This window comes from Antrostomus carolinensis, unplaced genomic scaffold, assembly GCF_000700745.2.
Source record: "Antrostomus carolinensis isolate BGI_N321 unplaced genomic scaffold, ASM70074v2 scaffold9630, whole genome shotgun sequence".
NCBI classification, from domain to species: Eukaryota; Metazoa; Chordata; class Aves; order Caprimulgiformes; family Caprimulgidae; genus Antrostomus; species Antrostomus carolinensis.
The window spans coordinates 28,391-42,541 of NW_010290520.1; the positions used below are offsets into that span (position 1 = coordinate 28,391).

Here is a 14,151-nt window from a genome sequence, read left to right on the forward strand (position 1 = left end):
GCTGGGTAAACAGACTACTACTTGAGTTGAAAACTGTCTGAACCACTCAAAAGTTTCGTGATCAATGTCCTTGATGTTGGGTTGGCTGCTGGTAATCAGTGAACTACACCAGGGACTGACAGTGGGGCCGATATTGCTGAATCTCTCTGTCACTGGCCTGGATGGTGGGTGACACAGAGAGCATCATGAGCAAATTGCCAGGTGACACAAAAATAGAGAATTGCTGACACAATGAATGGCAGAGTCTCAATCCAGAAGGATCTCCATTGATTTAAGAAGTGGGATAACAGGCATCTTAGAAAATTAAATAAGGAAAAGTGCAAAGTTTTACACCTACGGAGGAGCAACACCATATATTGCAACTGACTGGCAGAGCAATGGCCCTGCTGAAAAGGAAGTTGCAGTGGGCTTACAGTGGACTCCAAGTTGAACACAAGCCTATGCTGTGCTCTCTCTATACATAAGGGAAACTGCAAACTGAGCTGTATTGGGAGGGACATGGCTACTGAAGAAAGGTTTTTACTCCCACCTACTGAGCTGTAGTGAGGTTTAACCTGGAAAACTGTGCTCAGTTTTAGGCCCCTCAGTTCAGGAGGGATGTGAAAAAATTTGGTTCAAGTGGCAGGCAACCAAGTGGTTAGCAGTCTATAGCTCTCCTGTGAAGAGAGGCTGAAGGACTCACCTAGTCTGGTAGAGGGGAGGTTAAGGAACAATATAATAGCTGCCCACAAATATCTGAAGAACTACAACGATGAAGAACTGGAATGCACCTCTCTTCAGCAACAAGAAAAATTCTGCTTAAGTATTAGAGAAATTTTTTCACCATAGAGACAGAACATTGGAACAGGTTGCCCAGGAAGGTTATGGAATCTCCATCCTCAGGGATATTCAAAACTTGAAAAAGACTAGACAAAGCCTCAAGCAACTTGATTTTAATTAGCCCTGCATAAAGCAGGGACTTGAACTTGATCACCTCCAGGGTCCTTTCCCATCTATAGTATTCTATATGAGCTTGCTCAGTATTAGATGACAGGGGATCCACATGGGCAAGTGATCACACAGATGTGCTGCTGTCAGAAAAACTGTGAATGGAGAACACAAGCAGGCACAAGGCAGAAATCTGTAGGAAACTAGGCTGAGATAATCTGATCAACAGGGAAGGGACAATTATCTAAAAAATAAACAAATGACTGGCTGAAGGAGTCAGTATTCTGAGTAACCATTTTTTATCATTTTTACTCAATGTGTGACCAATGTGTGTACAGTACACAAGATGAAGTGCAGAAAACCTTCAGCATTTTGATCTTTTACTTTGGTGTGTACTACAGTAATTCTATAGGGTCATGCCATCACTACAGTATTTTGTGTTCCCTAAAAAAAAACCAACAGTGCAATTAAAACTGGACAGGAATCTGGTTCAAGAATTTCAAATTATGATGTTTACCAGCATTGTTATTGCAGTTAAATTTTACAGCACTCATGTGATACCTGGCATCTGTCAGAGCCTAGTGTCAGCTGAAGTTTCTACGTACTGAACAGATGTGTCCATATTTCCAATAAAAGCTGATAGATATAAAGTTGAAACAACCTTTCCCTTGTGCCTGTCCAACAGGCTAGACAGAAAGCAACAGGCTGCAACCAAACCCTTCACCTCCTCATCTTCTTGGCTCAGAAAATGAGGTCATAGCACAGGGACACCAGACTCCACAAGGCTGCCAATTTGGCATAGAGAAAGGTAAGCAGAGCAATATGGGATGGTGTGTTACAAAATCTCACAATGTATTTTCATCACTGAATATCTCAAGACACTACTCGTCTTCAGGCTGTGAATCATTCTTTTGTAAGTCTCTTTGTTAACACCTAGTTTATTAAGCAATATTTTTCTATGCTCTGCTCCCAGCCTATCCAAGACTTCCCCTTCTTCTGTGACTACACTTGATCTTCCATGTTTCAAACTGCCATTTAGTATTTCCCATTCTGTTATTCCTTTTACCTTAGTTTTTCCTGCCTATTTCTGAACCTAGCTTAACAATTATATTTAATCCACTCTGCATCAAATACAAAAATTAAGAAATCACACAGGAAATATATTTTATTATATGGGTAAACTAAGATGACATTTACAATCTGCAATTACTTCTATGGTGCCTTCTTCTTACCTTCCTTATGTAGCTGATCTCTGACTATATTTTTTTAAAAGACTAACCATGACATCATATCCAAAGTGGAATACCATACACAAAGCAATATCACAAATTAGTAACAAGAGATAAATCCTTAGCGTCTTATTTACCAGGAAATGACTGAGGCAGGCATTTACAAAGTAATTATCACTGATTAAAAGTACACTTTTCCATTATTCTAGTAATAACACTCTACACCATGCAAACAGCTTCAAACAAATTTCTAAATACTGAGAAACATCCTAGGGGGATTATGTTTGGAAGCAAGCTTAATGGTATGTAAATCTTAGTCTGACACAGGCATCAATCTAAGTGAAAGACATTGACTTCCTTCAATTTTTATTAGTTTTGCAACAATGGTGATTAGTTCATTTCTGGAGGGAAAGAAGAGTTAAAAACTTCTGCTTCAGCACCCATGTTAACAATTTGGAACCTAAACTGTATCATCTTATATCATTTATGGTATTAGTGCTACCTTCAGCTCTTTTATCCACCTTCCTGCTTGCTACTTTTGCCCTGTTCCATAATAACATGTTGTTGCAGTGATCTTTCCAAATCTTCAAATCTTTCACTGACTTTTTCCAGATGTGAGCATAATTTAAATACTTGGAAATAACCATCAACAACAACTAGCACTCGTGTGTATGAACTCACATATGTATCTCTGACTATTCCTGAACACCAACATTTTCAAGCCTTTACATCTAAAATTGCAAGTCAATATCTAAGTTTTGTACATACACAAAAGCATGCATGCCGAATAATGATGTCTTTTCCAACCCACTCTGACCCTCAAGAGGCAGAATGTCTCATCAAACAATGTATTTTACCATAAAATATTAACATGGGTATCTAGTTGTAGATAGAAACATTCAAAATTTGGAAATTAGTTACTAGTCTGGCTTTAGAGCTTTATCAAGAAGAATTTGATTTAATGTGTACAACAGAAGTAGACTAAAATTTCAAAAAGGAACCCAGTCAGAATATTTGCAATACAAACCATGTACAGGTATGAGAAGTCTAATTTTCAGGACTACAAATATAATCTGATGCAGAATTTTGAACATGTAACAGAGAGCATGATGGTACCAGGAGAAGCAGTGCTGCAGTGTACAGTTATGTCTAATGGAAATTCATTCTGTCCTTTGAAAAGCTCCAACAAGTGTTCCCTCACACACTAGAAGTTTGTTTCCCTGATAGATGTCACAAAGATGGTATTTAATGATATTTGAATATTCCATTTCTAGCAACATGTCCATTACATATAAGCAACAAAACTGAGCACGCTTCATTCTCTCTCAGTTTGAGGGTCTTTTCTAAAGCCATTCAAACACTTCATAGCATAGCATAAACTATAATAAATTTTCTATAGCAGAGAGCAACAAAATGTAGGTTACAGAAAAGCACAGAACAAAATAACAAAATGCAAGGAAGCAAAAAGCCTACCTATTTTTCAAAGTTCATGGCTCTTTATCACACTGCATATACCTTAATATAATTTATACTGTATATAAGGTTCTTTATTGCTACTTTATAAGTACTTAGAAGATAAAGAACATTTCTATCTATAGGTTTAAGTGATATTTTGAAATAATTATAGGAAATATTTAACTGCTCTTTAACAGTATAATTAAAGAACAGTGAGAGATGAAATGGATATCATGACAAATCCACAATAGTCTTACCATGTGAGTGCTGGTTGTCATTAGCTGAGGATAGGAAGAGAAGCAAGTAGCAAAAAGAAAAAAAAAAGCACACAAATAAAATAGACCAAAATATCAATGGGTAAAATAAATAAAATGCAAAAGTTTTAAAAATTTGCATTCATGTGAGTGCAAAGCAAGTAGAGATAGATTATTTTAAGCTGCCATATGTTAAAAATAATAAAAATATTAAAAAGCTTGTTATATTTACACTCTTTTATGATCATTCATAACTAATCTACCAAGAATCTTTTGATATGTTAATCAGATATTCATCAGATGCACGTTAAGCACAAACCAGAAAGGCTACTATGTAAATTCTGAAGGCATAATTGGAATTTAAAATATATATTTCTCCTAAATTGTATCTAGTCCTATGCCTCTGTTTACTCATACACAGAATTCCTATTGCATAGTTCAGACTTTGCTAAACAGATAACCCATCTATCTCACCATAACTCATAAAACAGTTATCATCTGTGCTGGAAATCTTGAAGAAAACAATTAAACAACTAAAACTATGCTCATAGAACAATCGACATTAAAAAATTACCTTTGCTTGACTGATCAAATCCAACACTAACCTGTCCATTGCTGGTCACAATTGTGTTGTCAAACAAGAAATAGGCACCAAAGAAAAATACCATCGCATCAAACACTCCTAGGAATGTCCAATAAATAAATGCACGCCAGCGCAGCAAAGCATTCTTGGCAACATCTCTGTGTAAAAAGATGATATATGCATTCATTATAAACCATGTTCAAAAAGCCTAGACAAATGATGTCACTCATAGGTTTTTTTGAGGGAAAAACAATTAAGAGATTGCATGCAAAACCACTACATTTCCACATGACAACTGTCTACCACTTCACATCCAAATTTTTCTTGAATGTCTCCTCTTTATTTATTTTTTTTAATTTAATTTTTACTAAACCCTTAACTGCTACCTCTTATCCTGCTTATTTCAACTGTATGGTAAATTCCCCTGTGCTGCACCCATTTACTTTTCAATCTTTTTACAGAGGGTATCTGTTTTCTAGTATTTGCTATGCATGTGATGATCTACTGTAGATTTTAAAAGGAAACACTAGAGGTCTCTGGAGACTTTGCTTTATTTCCCATAAGGTACTTTTATACAGAAAATTTTAACAAAACAAAATAATAATTTTATGTGGAACAAGGATTTTGCAGTTGAGTTGAAGCTTCAGGTCAAATTGTATTTCTTGAGCGTTTTCCCACAAAAAATACAGGGCTTGGTCAACAATAGAACTGTTCACTAGCATGTATTTTCTTATTACAGAAAAATTTGAATATTACAGTTCTTTATTTAGTTCTTGCCCACAAAGTAAGTATGTATCAACTTGGCATAAAACATAAAACACAGAGTAAATCAGAACACAATTAAATGAAAACCCTGAATTACAGAAACACTTACTACCAACCCATACTTTCACCATATGCACTTTAAAGCCTGTCTGATGACCATATGAAGTAATCTCTCCCCGCAGATTACCAATAAACAGTACAAACCCAAATATACAGCACAAAACCATATGTAGCTAACAGCAGCCTCATCTGGCCCAGCACAAGTGCAGTATTGCCCAAAACAGCTTATTGATAGACTGTCAGATATCAAAAACAAAATGTTTTTGACCAAATATTCTCTGCTAGTTTTCAAAAATCAAAAAGATCTTCTGAATAATCATGTCTAAACTGAAAACATTTAAAATATAGAAAATATAAATTGGGGGGCTGGATTTCAACAGCAGTATCTTGTATCCCTCTTCAATTTCATAGGCAAAAACATGTAACTGCATTGATTAATCTTTGGGCATCTGATATTACCTCTCAAAGAATGTTTTCCTTTTAATTATCTCCCATTACCACTCTCTAAAACATACTGTTTTTGCAACTACAAGAATCAAAACTGGGCACTCTTCCTCTTTTAGATGGCCACATGCAGCTAGTTGGCAAGAATTGTATTTCAAGTGGCTAAGAATCTAAACCAGTCACAATTGCAGTGCCCAGAAGTGAGTCAACAATATGCAGAGGACAATGTTGACACCACACAGAATACATCCCATGATACAACACTCTACCACCCAGTCCTCTTTTCTTTCAGCATGAAACATGTATATAGAAGAAACAGTATGTTTTCTCTTTTAAAAATTCTTCTGTTCCCCATGGCTGGAGGAAATAGGGAGTATTAAATCATATTTTGATTTATAGAACAATAATTTATATTTTGCTCACTAATGTAGCAAACAAATGGTGTGGATTGCAGTATGTAAATATACATGTAAAAATACATGTGTGTCTATTGTAGTTTAAAGACTGTACATGTGGCCTTCAACCCCTCTGTTGCAGTATATCTGATGTTCTACTGCAAGCGTGTACAGAAATACTGAGGACTTTGGTTATAACATAGGTAGATAGGAGATATATTCCACAACTGAACAGTCCAAACCTTTGGGGTGTAATGTATTAATTTTACCTGTATAGGGAAGGCTCTCTCTTGAGTGTGTCTGCACTGACATGTTGTTCCATGAGACCGTACAAGAGGATAGGAAGGGAAGTGAAGCTGATATTGTACAGTGTTAGATACGCAGTATCATATAAAGTCTGTAGGTGGAAAATAATTAAATCAGCTAGTTTTAATTTTAAAACTAAATCCACTGCATGTCACCTTTTTTAAAAGGTGACTCATTTAAAATGAATGAGTCAACTTCAGAAAAAACAAACCTATACCTTGTCACAATGGAGGCAAACACCCCTGAACAGCTGCTAACTGATATAGGAGGCAACTCTGCACTTACACCTCATTCATTTGGAAGACAAAAGGTCAACTAAAAGATAGATGTAATAGTCTGGTCCACATATCAGCCCCTCCTATTATTTCAACTGTAAGACCAACTCCAAACTACCCAAACAGAACAACAGTGGATTCCTGTAGAGGCAGAAATTCCCCTCTGTCACATCCACCCCTCCTTTTGTCTCCACCAGGGCTATATAACATGGACACATGCAGGGAGGAAGCGGGAGTACTCCAGAGGACCTTCAGCTGTGGGTGATTGCAATGCACTGTACAAAGAAACATCCCACTATGTCTTTGGTTCTTCTTCCTCTGAACTACTTTTCCATGTACGTATCATCATTGCAACAAGCGCTCAAACTTACCACATCACTCCATCGAGCTGTTTATTTCCCAAAACCTATTTGGTGATCATTTAGGCTGTAAAAGTTGCTGCAAAACCCCCTTTTTGATTCAGAATTATATTTAGCACTTAAAAGAACAGGAAATATTACAACTAAATTTTTATCAACACATGCTTTCATATCTAAATCCTAATAATGCCTGATAAAAACCTCCAAAGTTTTCAGTGGTCATTTGCAATTAAAATTAAAACAAACTAAAAAAAATAATAATAATAAAGAAAAATTAGTTCTGTCATTTTTACTCCTCCTGGAGCTTTCGAGACATTCCACAAATTCAAAGCAACAGTACTATTGTACTATTTTCTCCTTATTAAATCCTCCTCTTGTCCAATTTAATCCTGAAAACTTAATCCTCTTTTTGTCTAAGTCCAGTCATTCATTCCTTTGGTTTTTGCTAGTTCATTCAGAAGAAAGAAGAGGTAGATTTTTCTGCACAAATTAGACAAGAGCAAAGGGGAAAACCAAATAAAAATTTAGAAAGGAGAACACTGGATCCTCTCTTGAATGATGGCACTTTTCTGGTGAGCAGCAGTTCACTTTTCCTGTCCTCCCATGTTTATTTTTCCTTTTCAACTAACTGAATCCTGCTATTTGTCTGAAGTTTGCAATTCATACCTGCACATCCCAGAAAATACTAGTTTATTCTTCCATTTTCATTCTGAATTCTTAAAATGAACAACTAGTTCAATTACTTATCTTTCAGCATTGCCATGTTTAATAAGCTTAAACCTAACACACATTTCACTTTGCACTGCCATTTCTAAATTTTGGTTTCCTGTGTTCTTTGACTTTGAAAATAACACAGCTTTTATAGTAAGTTACAGAAATCAATTTTATGAATTAACTGCAATTGCCACTGAAAACCCTATGAACCAAAAGTGATGTTCTTTTTTTTACAATGTGTAAACTAACCTAGGAATTTTCTCAGCTGGACAGGCACAGTGTTAAAGGATCCCTTTTTTAAAAAAAAGCCAAAGAGAAAATGTAGCAGTGAGGGGAAAAAGAACAACTAACCTGTTGTGAAAACCCACAGAAGAACTGATATAAAAACTGAGGAAAAATGAAGCAGACATTCTGAAAGAGAAAGTGACACACTCAAGTGAAATACAAGCACTAATTTATATGCTGTACAATGCTATAGCCATGTATATCATAATTTTATAACACTAGTAATAGTAAACATTGCAGGAACAGTAGAAAGAGCTGCATACATTAAACATCAACATTCTCATCTTCCAGTAGTACTATTAAGAAAAATACTTAAAATATTTTGAAAGCAAACTTATAAGGCTACAGTTTCAAAATTCAAAGGCAATGAATTTTACGATCCAGGAGCACAATTCAGATACGGCAAGGTAAATAAGGTACAGTCCACAAACTGTGATAAGGAAGCATTGATACTCTGGTTAGCATGTTCTGAGCAAAGTAATTTGAAGATGTTTCTAGATGTGAACCCAAAATTCATTCTCTCCTAACTATACATATAGTCAAACACTGAGACTTTGAATTATCTTCTAACAGTTCTTTTCTATAATATTGTACTGTTTATTGAAAGAACTTTGACTGGATCCCAACATTTAGCCATAACAAAACTGTCTAAACAGAGGGGTGCATGTTATTAACTCTCTCCACCTACACCATCCTAATGAATTTAGAAACTAATGTAAAGTAAGTTATGCTAAGTTCTCAAATACTATTTCCAACTTGGTTTAAAAGGCCACTGCAGAGAGAACCCAGAAGGTACTGAAAGTAAGTAGAATAGTCTGTGTTGGAATTTGTAAGAGAAAAAAAAATACAAGGCAAATTGTGCTTTTAAACATACCATAGATTACAGAATATATCTATATAAAAGCTATTTTGCTTCATGGTCTGGATAAAAAAAAAAAATCCCATTTCAGCTCTGCATCTGGCACTCAACAAAATGTCTTTACAGAATTGTTGCTTTTTTGTACCACTGACTGCATAAACTGTATATAGTTAGATATTACCATGTAAATTTTTGAGATTTATGTAATTAGAATAAACATTCTCCTACCTTATAAAAGAAGTATTGCACAAGTTCAGATATCCTAACATAATAAAAATGCCCATGAACAAGCAACATTTTTTTCAAATGTTTAAATTTAGGTATTGCATAGTCACTGTTTCTTGCTGCTTGACGACCTTCTTTGCCAATGATTCCTTAAAAAAAAAGTGATGAAGCTGTTTAATAAATGAATAACTATTTCAAAGATAAAAGTATTTGAAAAATTATATAATAATACTATGACACTGATCTAATAAGAGATCACCACTGTATCTCAAAATTCCTGGGGTAAATTCATGAAAAGTTGTCTATAAAATGTATAATCTGATTCTTTGAGACTGCCTGTTTTTAAAAATTAAATGTTTTTTGTCATTTCACTTGAATTAGTATTCTAAAAAGCACACTTACCTATACCAACATGTGCTTCTAGAATCATACTGACATCATTTGCTCCATCACCAATTGCTAATGTGATAGGATGCTCCTTTGATAACTTAATCAATTTTACAATCTGGAAAAAAATAGTGTTAAAACCTCTTCTCTGTAATGGTTTGCTTATTTTGCATGAGAGTACAATTACTTAAAAATGATCAACACAGTTATGTAAGAAACTCTGTGAAGGGACACAAAACCAGTATTACCCAACACAACTAATATGCATAAAGATCCCAGTAGTTTCTTAAATATTAAAAGTATTTGTTCTGAATATACAATAACAAATACTTCCAAACTATTTTGAGATGGACAGAAGGAAGGAAAAGCAGAAGAAAGGAAGATGTTGTTGAGATTGCTCAATGCTGTGTAAGTGCACTGATAAATTAAAAGGGTTCCAGAGACAGAGAGTACAATTTCAAAGAAATCCAGAAACTAAAGACTGAAAGATTCTGCTTTCTTAACCCTGCTGAAATTTTTTCTTACTATTTAACAAAAGATAATAGGAGTCTGCATATATCTAAACATTATTGATACAGAAACCGTCCAAAAAATTTTACTTCAAATCTCTCCATTATAAATGATCATCTCTGTAAATTGGGTACCAAGGCAGCTGCAACTAAAAACTTGTACAAACTTCCAGACAGTTAAAAGTCCTGGCCAAACACGTGTCCAAATGAGTAAGGGCTACATAGGCTCTACTTGAGAAATGAGAAAAAGACATAACAGTTTGAAAGGAAAAAAGAAGTGTATATTCCAATGTTTTTTTTCCTTTAAAAAGTTCTCCAGCTATATTGAGATGTTTCAGTAATGGAAGGATATGTTTTCAATTGATACAAACTGTATACAACAGTCAAGAAGTACTTAAAAATTATAATGCACACATTTTTCTCTCTGAATTCTTCTTTCTTGGCTTCCTACTTATGTTAAAAATAGAGAAGAAATAGCACTCTACAGTAATAAATAATGCAGGTTCTTGTAGTATCAACAGATAGTAGACTATTCAAAGCTTGTTAGGTTAAAAAGGAAGCAATTAGTTCAGTTCATTAAATATGTTCATTTATCAGCATGTACCAACCATAAAATTTGCACAGTATATACATAAACCAAATTCAGGTGCACAGCTGGGTGCCATTTTAGCATACCATTATCTAAATTGCTTGCCAGTAGAAATTCTCTCCTTTCCCTTTTTATTCCCCTCTCTTTTTCCAATTCAGAAGATATAAGTGAGTGGTAACATTTTAAGTTATCATAATAAGTCATACAGAGTATTAACTTTCAATATTTACATCTGAAATTACAATTATGAAATGAAATACAAACCTGTGCTTTTTGCAGAGGTGCCATTCGACAGCATAACACTGCACTGCAGTTCCTGCAAATTTCAAGAAAGAGCTCTCTGTAGTTACCAGAGCTCCCATCTTGTCTTGGTTTCATTATTAATGATAATGCTGCTCCATCAATAATTAAACCATAATCTTGCATATCAGTTGAAAGTCTGTTCAGGGATAAAACATAAACTAAGAGTCACTGTAAAATTCTCAGACATATTTTAAATTTGGCAAGGTTTTTTTGTGAAAATTAATTAAAAAATAATTAGTATGTAATAGTGCAAAATTAATATACTTCTAAAGGAAATCCCTTGTATAGGACTGATATTTATGACATTTTAAAATTCTAGATTATGTTGAAAATATTCAGTGCTTTACCAGTTCAAAGACAGAAACCTGATTCCTCAGTGACTTCACCACTGAGTATGAGTGTATAATTCATGACCTTTCAGTTTGGTTTGAAAAGGCTCCAAGAACTGCAGTGAGGTAAACTCAGCTGCAGGAAGGAAGTTAATTTTGTGGTACATTCCAAAATATAGAGAAAAGAAGTTAAAGGGAAAGGCTTTTGGCACCCTGAAATCTACGCTGATGAGGAAAATGGTATTTTTTACCCAGAGCCTACATTTAAGGAAGTAAACCATGCTTTGAAGGAAAAGCCTAAAAGAGACTTGGCCTGGAGAGATAAGGCCACTGTCCACATTTACAGTGTGTATACTTTGCATTTAGCGTGTATATATATGGATATGTATAATTACAGGTACACCTGTAATTATAATATTAAAAATAATAATTTTATATGTTATCTATAATATTACAATGTATTATTATATGTATTAATCTATTCCTTGTATACCCATAATAATTTGGGCATTGCTAGAAGTGTAACTGTGGTAACATGAAGCACAGTTTACTAACTTATTTTTTAAGCATTTCCATCTTCACTACTAGAACACAATCAATTTTTGACAAATAATATAAAGCATTGTAAACTATATTTAATAATAGTTCAGATATTTTCAGCACTTTTTTGCCACTGCTACAAATAAGGCAGTGCCATTAGTATACAATGATATCAACTAATACTGTATTATTATGAAGTTCGGGCAACGTACCGCGTGTTTGACATATTCTAGTGAAGGATTTTCAGCCTGAATTTGAACATCCAGGCAGAATCCTGCTATTACTCTCCTAGCACATTCTCCAACTCTGGAGCCAAAGATAAAAAGTTCTGATCAGTCTTCATGTGTAGAAAATTGGGATTGCACAAAAAGATAAAGAAACATCTGGCCTTCTAAGGCCTGTGGGACTTAAGCTAAATGTGGTACAGATGATATAGAGAAATATGATCTATTTAACTGAATATACAAATGTTCTTGATTAGACTAATAGAGTTTAAAGTATAGGGAAAGCTAGGAAAAATGCTCTGGCCCAGAGCGTTCTTTCAAGTTGTAAGGCTAAGAGTTATCAAAACTCTCTGCTAAAATACTATCACAAATGTTTGTTAGCTTATTGTTCCTTTACTACTAACTTATTACAAATACATAAAAAATGTACTTGGTAGCTGGTTCCATATCCAGAAGAAAAACAAATCAAATATGCACCATTATGTCTCAAAGACCAGTAAATTCTCTTAATATCTTAAGACAATAAAAATGTTTTAGAATTCAGGTCTTAGGTTTTTACAGTGGGGGAAAAAAGAGCAAGTCATGTAGCAGCTATGAAGCTTCAGATAAGTAGCCTAATTTACTAAATGTATGAGGCATAATTTACATTATACCTGTTTTTTTTTGCTTTTTAATGCCATTTTCTATCTGCCATGTTATTGTTCACTTCTGTATACATGATACCTATCCTTCTATGGATATCCAAAAAACACAGAAGTCAATGATTCCTTTATAATTTAGGGCACTCTCAGTATTTTTACGCACACCACAAGATTTGGTACTATGCTGTTGTCTGTCACCTGTCTGTAAATGTCCCTAAAAATAGGGCCATATACTGTTGTTCTCTGTGGCCTTGGTCTTATCAAGAAAGTCACCTTACATATTAACACTGATTACAGGAATATATACCATCTGCTTCCTTTTCAAAAGTTAGAAGCGAAATTTTGCTTTGCAATATTTTTTTCCAAGAATAAATATTTTTGCAGTGGAATAGATTACAATTACAATAGATTAAAAATAAATTACAATGTAATTTGTGATTTTTCTTTTAACAGTTAAAGCAGTACCAGAAATGAGAGAGAAAGAACCATGACTGAAAATTTGAACTTACATGGAACAAACTTATACTTAATTGCCATACAATAATTCACACTTTAACAACAGAAACTGAAACACAGAATGTTGCTCCTCTTAAGGTAACTGATCAATCATTTAACTGTTCATGAAATGCACAGATGCTCATTCCCTGGCTTGACAATTCAACTTTTCCTTACCCTGAGAAAGTATCCCTGGTTAAGCTGCCATTGTGTCTTAGGACAGTTTTGCTTAGGTCAAAAAGCACGTCATGTAAACTCTGTTCTTCAATTTTCTTTGTGGTTAGCTCAAGTATTTGTGTGTTTCTCCGAAAGAGTTTGCAAGCATAGCAAGTAGCTGCAGCAGTCTCCATTTTGTCTCCTGTCAGAACCCAAACTTTAATTCCAGCTTTCTGGAGTGCTTCAATAGTATCAGCAGCTTTTTCTTGTAGCCTGTGGAAGTCAAATGACAACATACATTGATAGATTGCTTGGAAATGAGAAATTCAGAGGTCCTTATTGAAACAAAATAAAAAATTTCAATAGAAGTTATCAGATCTAAGAATTTTCCCCAAGGTGTGACTCTAAAAATATTTAGGAAAGTAGTACATGATAAATAATTATTTTGATGCTTTCGAAGTGCTCAAAGTTTCGCTTTTCATTTATATAGCTTAAAAGGCAAAATGCTTCATTCTGCAGACAACTACTTCAATTAAAATATTTTCAGTGCTTTCAGGTAATGACATCAAACAGTGAAGTACTGCTGAGTTAAAACTCCCAGTTTTAATAGTTTTTGAATTTTTTAAGACCTAAAGTTTCTTACTTTATTTCCTCAATACCCAGTTTGTAGTTTGTTCCTCCAAAACTTTTCCCTACGATTTGTTCAATAAGGTATGTCCTGGTTTTTGCTAAGATACAGCTAATTTTCTTCTCGCAGCCACTCGAAGCTCACCCCCTCCTTCCCCACCCCACTCAGGGAATCGGGGAGAGGAGCTGCGAGTGGCTGTGTCTTGTCTGGCTGCC

The 14,151-nt window shown here is 34.6% G+C and overlaps 1 protein-coding gene across 1 annotated transcript in view; it reads right to left on the bottom strand.

Moving 5' to 3' along the window:
• LOC104529224 (probable phospholipid-transporting ATPase IH) overlaps positions 1-13,581 on the bottom strand; it is a gene marked incomplete at its 5' end in the record, with an annotated part of 25,513 nt that extends 11,932 nt beyond the window's left edge. Inside the window, 8 exons of the mRNA XM_010173469.2 lie at positions 3,869-3,892; positions 4,471-4,606; positions 6,382-6,509; positions 8,118-8,177; positions 9,139-9,284; positions 9,538-9,640; positions 10,885-11,059; positions 13,330-13,581. Coding sequence (XP_010171771.1) covers positions 3,869-3,892; positions 4,471-4,606; positions 6,382-6,509; positions 8,118-8,177; positions 9,139-9,284; positions 9,538-9,640; positions 10,885-11,059; positions 13,330-13,581 — 1,024 coding nt within the window. The remainder of the gene's footprint in view (positions 1-3,868; positions 3,893-4,470; positions 4,607-6,381; positions 6,510-8,117; positions 8,178-9,138; positions 9,285-9,537; positions 9,641-10,884; positions 11,060-13,329) is intronic.
• Between the last annotated feature and the right edge of the window lie 570 nt (positions 13,582-14,151).